The sequence below is a fragment of the Brassica oleracea genome, chromosome C3 (genome assembly GCF_000695525.1).
Source record: "Brassica oleracea var. oleracea cultivar TO1000 chromosome C3, BOL, whole genome shotgun sequence".
Classification (NCBI taxonomy): domain Eukaryota; kingdom Viridiplantae; phylum Streptophyta; class Magnoliopsida; order Brassicales; family Brassicaceae; genus Brassica; species Brassica oleracea.
This window is the reverse complement of record NC_027750.1, coordinates 25,652,812-25,661,099: the sequence shown is the minus strand read 5'-3', so window position 1 is coordinate 25,661,099 and position 8,288 is coordinate 25,652,812. Positions and strand designations below refer to the sequence as shown.

Below are 8,288 nucleotides of genomic sequence, written 5' to 3'. Positions count from 1 at the left end.
TCGATGTGGATATCCAATAGATCGAATGAACAAAATCTCGAACGTTTTTTTATAAACGGATCGATCGATGGATATATGTTCAAAAACGCATCGATCGATCAAGTATATCAAAAGTTCCTCGGAATTTCCTCGGAATATCCCGAGGCTTTTCCGAGGAAACAGGGTTTGGGGTAACAAAGTGATCGATCGATCCCAAAATGGATCGATCGATCACTAAGATGGACCAAAGCGTAACAATGTGATATCGATTAGATTATCCCATCGATCGATGTGGATATCCAATAGATCGAATGAACAAAATCTCGAACGTTTTTTTATAAACGGATCGATCGATGTATATATGTTCAAAAACACATCTATCGATCGAGTATATCAAGTGTTCCTCGGAATTTCCTCGGTATTTCTTAAAAAAAAAAAATCAATTGTAGTCTGTTTCCGAGTCATCATCGTCGGAATTTTCTCGGAATTTTGTAAAATCCCCCAACGGCTACAATATTTCCTCGGAATTCGGTTTTTTCCGAGGAACACATTTTTCCTCGGTATTTCATAAGAATATTCCGACGGATTGATATTTCCTCGGAATTCCGTCGGTATATTCCGAGGAAATTCCGAGGAAACCAAATTTTGGGTTTCCTCGGAATATCCTCGGATATTCCTCGAGAAATTCCGAGGATTTCATTTTTCGTCGGAATGTCCGTTAGAATACCGATGTTTTCTTGTAGTGTACATCAAATCATAGATTCATAGAATATGATAATTAATGTTACCTGGTATAACAAATTAGATCGTTTAAGTATATTTTAAAATGATTTTCTCAGTTATTTCTTCAACTTGCTAGTATCATTTTGGATATCCGTCAGCCACGATAAAAGTTTAACACTTTAAATATAGAAAAAAGAGCCACGATAAAGGTTCAACATGCCAACAATTTGATATTACGTAACTAAAGTGTATAAAATAGTACGACAAAGAAAAAAAATAGTACGACAAACTAAAACCTAATTTTATAACTAATTTTCACGATTAAAGAAAGAAACTAAAATATAGATACGACAAAAACAAAAGGGTAATGGTGTCTGGCGATTATCCGCTAATTAAGACCTAAACGGCTAAACCTGTGACACTCTGCACTTTTCGTCGACTGCAACAGTTATATAATTATACGTAGTGTACATATTTTAATCATAGTATAAATGGTACGTGCATTTAAAATTTAATAATTCTATCGTGACGATGTATACATTCATATATATGTATATTAAGATATCTATATGCGGTCGCTGGTATTGTGCGATCTATATATGTACAACAGATTATGTTTTAATTGACATTTATTTTATCTACGACTTTCACATTTTATATGTGTACAATTGACTAATTGGATGTGAGTGCGACATGCGTACACGAGGAAATACAACTCAAAATCGATTGCGCAACTTCTCATGCTACCTAGAGCCTCATCTCTCTCTAGTATTTTCGTAAGACTATATCGAAAACTAAATAACTGCATTATATCTAACTATCTAAGTACCTATTGATCCATCAAAACTTTAAAAACAAAACTAACAAAATAATTTAATTTAAATAAAAATAATTTTTAATCCTGGATAAAAATGTATCAACTAAAAGGTGGCAAGTGTTTTCTTCAAAAAAAAGTGACAAGTGTTTACAGAAATTCTAGTGAGTTTTTTTTATAAATATGTTATCATTTACCATTATTTTCTTATTATTTATTATTTTGGTTTTTAAATGCAAGATTTTTTTTTGTGAGAACAATTCAATGAAAGTGTTTTAACTAATTTAAAATAGAAAAAAATCAATATGACCTGTACATGAAATGTGTGCTTGATAAAATGGTGTAGATTTTTTAAACCTTAATTTTAATTTTTTTGTTAAAGATTTTGAGTGATGTGGATGTTATTGTCGTTAGATTTTCACATTAAACATGTGGAAGAAGACCTCGATATCGATATGTATATATAGTTCTTTACACATCAAGATACACAACAGTAAACTGTATAACTAACTTGAGAGATCAAGCATAATTAACGGATGTAATTTTGTTTTGAAGATTCAAACATATGATGGGACCAACTTTATTTGAACATTGAATACACGAGTAGAAAATCATTAAGTTTATTTTTGTTGAACAAAAAAACTTAAACTAATCAGAAACGAACAAGGTGAGTACCTTCCATAAATCAGTAGTAGTATATAAACCCAAAGTTCAGTCCATTTATGTCGACCAAAACAAATCACCAAAAAAGAATCTTATCATTGTCTCGATATATATTATATGCAAATATCTCGACAACCTTACGAAACAAAACCTTGGCAGAATCGTATCTGTCCAAAGGAAACTATGGTGAAGATTCATCCCGACCATACGACCTCCGGGGCCGGAGACATAACAAGTTCGCCGTACTTGACAACGGAGAAAGAGAGTTTCACGATTTGGATGAAGTCGTTGGTGTTTAATACAAATGGCTGCACCGTCTTCGATTATAAAGGAAACATAATATATCGTGTCGATAATTATAACTCTAAGAGCTGCCGTGAAGTTTACCTCATGGATTTACATGGTCATGTCTTGTTTACCTTACGTAGCCAGGTAGATGAACGTCCCAGTTTTATTTTTTCATGCAAGTTATTTTTTTATTAAGTTATTTTTTTAACACCTTTTTTTTTTCTGTGTGTGTTCTGTAGAAATTTGGATTATTCAAGACTTGGGAAGGATATAGATCACCATCGGGGACATCTGATTCAACAACAAACTCAGAATATTTTCGAGTGAAAAGTAATATTTTTCAGGTTCCGAGTAAAGATTCATATTCTTCTTATAGAGTTCTAACGGGATCGTGTAGAAAGAATGAACAATATCATTATAAGATAGTAACTCGGGGATCAAGTTTAGGAATCGAGGACATTTGTGGAAGAGTTGTGGCAGAAGTGAAGAGAAAACAATCGAGGAAAGGTTTGGAGTTTGGAGACGATGTTTTGACGATGGTGGTGGAGTCACAGGTTGATCACTCTTTCATCATTGGACTTGTTTTAACTCATAGGCTTATCAATCGTAAACTGTAATAAAGGTGGTAAAATTTTTGATTAAATAGTTGATAACTAATTGCTGAGTTTTTTTAACTTCCACATATTTTATATCGATGTTGCTAATGAAAGTACAACTGATGTATGTTACTTGTAAGATTGAAGGTTCGGTTAAGTGAACGTAAGCTTTTTCATTGAAATGTTTGTGTTACGTTGGTGATGAAGAATCAGTTATATTGGAAGATTAAACCACATCGAAATTGACAATTGGGTTATATGCCGTTTTGGTTAAACGGCCGGTTGAATATTACTCAATGGTTTACGGTTATTGAAAACCGGTTATCAGTTGTAACTATCCTTACCTAATATCAAAACAAGGCTCGTATATTGTACACTAAGGAGGTTAGTGTCTTGCCTTGCCAGGCCCCAGAGACATTGCCCCACCGGTGAACCTTGGGTCATCAAATAAACTATGTATTGATAGGTTTGGTCAATACGACCGGACTTGTTCAAGTTGGGCTAACTTGCACAAGTCACAATCGAAACTAATGGAACGCGACAGAGCACATGCGTATGAACTATGAGCCTAGTTGACAAAGCCCATTAGGTCAAGTTCTGATTATATAAGATGGAGAGATCACGACAGATGATCTAACACAAGGCATACACAAGTAAAACACCGAGGAGAGGCGCATAAGAGTAGGAGCTCGAGAGAGCTCGAGACCAGGGTTCAGATCTGAAGAGAGAAAGCTAGAGAGAACCAGGTTCTTGGTAGGGGTTAGCTAGGCTCTTCCATATATACTTGTATATCTAGGTGATTTGTAACAGAGATCAAGAGAGGTTGATATGAACTGTAGCCTCTGGATATTGTACTCGTGTTTGATATAATGGAAGGTTGAGAGACCGATTTCTCTCTCCGGTGAGTATAGCTCTTTCTTCACATCGAGGAAGGGAGGTGAACACCGGATTAACAAAAGTGTCTTGTGTTCTTTCTTTTCTTGCTTGATTCGTATTCCACGTACTTGATTGGTTGACTAGATTTGCGATAAGAACTACTGTAAGCATTAAGGGAACAGACAAATCCTGAACAAGTGGAATAAGAGCTTTTAGATTCCCCCGACAAGTTTCTTGGTTTTTCCCTAACAGTTTGAGAGTTGAAAGATGAATACAATTATAATAATTCCATGGGATCGATTTAGAAAGTAATTAGGTCATGGTATATATGCTAAAAATATTAAGGTGCCGACAAAATTCCTAAACTAGTATAAAGCGAATTAGAGTATGATTAGTTAAGTACCAGCAAAGTACCAATTACCGCATAAAACTTTCTCAGTGATATTTAATTCCCTTCCTAATATAAGAGCACCGTTAATCTTCGTTGAACACTAAACGCAGCACCATATCGAAACACATCTATGTAGCTCAGTTCAGCTATTGGTTGAACTAGCTGGACAATTCTGGGAATATCTCGTAGAGTAGCACCAATCCTTGCAATTTCTGCATTAGGATAAATAGGATTAGGGTATTGAGAAAAAGTTATTCTTCCATTCTAAAAAGAAGAAACAAGACGTAATTTCTTGCTTTCTTTCTCCTCAAAAACTTTTTCTCTCTATGGTTTCTCCTTTCTTCTACCGCCGCCTAGGGTTTCAAGTCTCCTCCTTCGTTTTCCGGCGGTCGCCACCGCTCTAAGCGACCGCCGGGCTCCGGCTCTGTGTTCTCGTGTCTATGGTCTCCTCCTCTGTCTCTCTTTCTTCGGTGGTGGGGTGGTTTCATCGTAGGTCTCAGATCCGGTGACCCCATTGGATCTCGGTTCGCGTTCTGGATGGTGGCGTCGCTAGAGGACGGTGACTGCTCTACCTTCGCCTCGCTTCTTGTTCTGATGGTGTCTCTAACTGGCTCTGATTTTCCTTGCCTCTGATGGTTCCTCAAGAGTGATGGAGCGTGTGGTGTCAAGAAGCCTCGTCGCAGCTTGTCAGCTCCTCTGGATGGTGGCGCTCCGGTGGTGCTAAGGTTCGACGGTGGTTTGGTCGGATGATTTCGCGGATCTGAAGACCTTTGCTTTCTTCTGCTGGGGATCTCTGGTGGAGGCGTGAGAGTTTCAATGGTGGTGAGCTTCGGCTTGTTTTTCAATGTTCTCTGGTGACACACGCTTAGGAGGTGGTGGCGCGTGTGCGGTGACAGTGCAAGTGGCAGTGTGTCGTGACGGTGCGTCGGAGGCAAATTCTGCGTCTCGTCGGCTACGGTTCCGTTCATGCCCCTCCATTTAGTATTCTCGTCAGTGAGGCCCCGCTCCTAGCTCTTTTCCCTTAATAAAGTTAGTGGCATTGGTATTGCCTTCCTATGGTGGTGTTTGGTTGTGTTCTTGATTCCGTACGGCAGTTGGGTTCTCGGTCCGCCTTTTCTCTTGCAGGTCTGTCTCCGCAGGGTTGGTAGCTATGCGGTCCGCTCTCTCTATATGAGATTCGGTTCAATGGGTGTAAACGGTCACAGTGGGTCGGGTTTGGAGACGGCAATTTTCGAATCTGCCTGCTGAACGACGGCATAGCGTGGTAATTTACTCTCGTGCCGTCGGAGGTTGCGTCTGTCGGGTTTCTTGGTTGGTCCGTGCTTGGATTCTTCAGATTGGTTTGTGTCAGGTTGGCTGTTCGGAAGCTGCATGAGCTGTAGATTCTAGGTTTGAGGGCGCCTATCTCTCGGTAGCTCGTGGCAACTGAACTTTCTCTTCGACTTTTCCGGCCTGCTTGGTCATAGCATTCTCTGCTGTTTAGTTGGTTGCTAGACTAGCTTCTCTGCTTGGGTTCTTTTCATTGTCACTTTTCAATTGTTTAGTTTCGTTTCTGTTTTCAGCTACTAGTTTCTCTGTAGTCGCTGTCGAAAACTTGAAAATTTGGTATAATAATTTAATTTTTTACCAAAAAAAAAAAGAAACAAGAAACAAGACGTAGATGAAGCCATGCTTTTGTGTAAAATTACCTCCCAACACAATTAGCAAGCCGTTTTTGAAATGGTTAAAGATGTTCTCTGGTTTATAATTTGTAGAATTAACATATAGCGTTTTCTAATCAACAAGAAAAAGGTATATAAAAAAAGTAATGTTGACATATATATGCAATAATGTCAATATATACTATTATATTTGTTCGTGAATAAGAAAGTCATTTTTAAGAAAGAGGAAAAGTTTCATTCAGCTAATTCAATGCAATTTACCTTCCAATTTATGCCATAATTTAACATGAATGCACACCTAAATCAAACTCTAGACAAAGCAAAAAAAAAAAAATCAGAAGAGTAAGGATATGGGAACCTGCTTCTCTTCGTCATCATCATCACGCACAAGGATGGAAGATTATTACTATTACCCTGCGTTATACGATTACGACAAAGGTTACACACCCTATGCGAGAAATCCCCATCTCCAAGAAGCTCTGTCTTCTTCCTTGGTCTCTTCAACAGCCGAGACTAACCATTATCCCCAACTCCATAGACATATGGCCTCGCCTATTAAGCAGAAAGAACCAGAGAAAAAAACTGAGAACAAACCCGCCGAACCATCTAGATGGTTATGTATGATTTGCATGGATGAAAAATCCCCCTCCGACATCTTCCGAGGAACCACTAGTTGCACTCATTACTATTGCACCGAGTGTACCGTGCGTTACGTGACGACCAAGATAGAAGGAAACATAGCCATGATCAAGTGCCCTGACGTGGACTGCACGCGACTTCTAGAGCCATACACGTGTCGAGATATAATCCCAGGGGACTTGTTCGAGCGTTGGGACAAAGCCTTGTGTGAGTCTTTGATTGTGTCGTCGGAGAAAGTGTACTGTCCGTTTGAAGACTGCTCAGCGATGATGGTGGTGGATGATGATGATGATCAAGGTGATGAAGTGACGGGGACAGAGTGTCCGTCTTGTCACCGACTGTTCTGCGCTCGGTGTAAGGTTACATGGCACGCGGGGATTGGTTGCGAGGAGTTTCAGAGAAGTGGGAACACGAGGAAGAAGAATAAGCGTAGCGATGAAGAAGATGCTATGTTGATTCAAATGGCTAATAAGAAGCACTGGAGGAGGTGTCCTAGTTGCAAATTCTACGTTGAGAAGATCGATGGTTGTGTGCATATGAGTTGCTGGTTAGTATTTTTCATCATATTATAAATCTTTTGTAAAAAAAAACTAATTATAATGTTAAATGGTTATTGTTTGATTTGTTGGATTATTTCCTCAGGTGTGGATTTAAGTTTTGCTATAGTTGTGGCGCAACGTCGAGTTATAGTCACGCATGCCACATTCGTAGTCTTATTTTAAAATACTAGTTACATGTTAGTGCTTTTTTTTGTGAGGATATACTTACATCACGATCAATGGAAGTTTTTAAGGTGAGATTCTTAACGGGATATATAAGAACCCGTCTTTTAACTTTTAACTAAAAAAGTTAAAAACTGGTTTTTAAATATAGTTTTGTTGTAAATAGAAAGTTAAATATAGTTTTGTTGTAAATAGAAAGTTTTAGAGACTGAATATTTCTCTGTTATTATTAATGATCAAGGGAGTTACTTCATATAAGGATTACAAGATGAAGATAAATGGAAAGTATCCAAAACATAAATTCACTAGGATTAGAAAAACTACTAATACATAATAATGGAAAGATTACATCTACTAGGAAAAGGAAAGAGTTTTTTTTTCTCCAAGCTTTGTGGCCGTCTCTCTCTCTCCTAAAGTCGGCTCTCTCTCTCTCTCCTCTCTCTAGGCTTCGGCCATCTCTCCATCTTCTAGGTATTGGACCGGTCTTGGGCCGGGCCTGGTTAATGGCAATCCACTCCATGATTTATAACACTCCCCCTTGGATGCCATAACCATACATGATTTGTAGTACGGTTCATGTTGCCTCATTAAAACCTTATCAGGAAAACCCAGTGGGACAAAACCATGATGAAGGAAAAAGAGTACAACACGCACTACTCCCCCTGATGTGAACCTCAGTGTAGGTTTCTACATTCTACGCATCTTGGTGCGTGATATTTTCTGTATGTACAGGATGGGAGTAATCGGCCAGTTTCATTACTGAACCGTAATTAAACCACTTCGACTTCTTAGGTCGTTTCTCATGTCCTTTGACATTGAGTGTCCTGGTAAAGCATGTGTGCTAAACAATGTGAACCATATTGTTCTCGGGGATCACTATTGTGTCTTTGCAAATCATGTTTGCATGTGTCCATAGTCTAGACGTGATCGTCTACT

General features: G+C 38.4%; 2 protein-coding genes across 2 annotated transcripts; both read left to right on the top strand.

Moving 5' to 3' along the window:
• The first annotated feature begins 2,296 nt into the window (after positions 1–2,296).
• LOC106334245 (protein LURP-one-related 11-like) lies at positions 2,297–3,084 on the top strand. Its single transcript, XM_013772550.1, has 2 exons — positions 2,297–2,611; positions 2,707–3,084. The coding sequence occupies exons 1-2, from the start codon at positions 2,297–2,299 to the stop codon at positions 3,082–3,084; spliced, it is 693 nt and encodes a 230-aa protein (XP_013628004.1).
• A 3,257-nt stretch (positions 3,085–6,341) lies between these two features.
• On the top strand, positions 6,342–7,360 carry LOC106330234 (probable E3 ubiquitin-protein ligase RNF217). Its single transcript, XM_013768740.1, has 2 exons — positions 6,342–7,177; positions 7,273–7,360. The coding sequence occupies exons 1-2, from the start codon at positions 6,342–6,344 to the stop codon at positions 7,358–7,360; spliced, it is 924 nt and encodes a 307-aa protein (XP_013624194.1).
• The last annotated feature ends 928 nt before the right edge of the window (positions 7,361–8,288 follow it).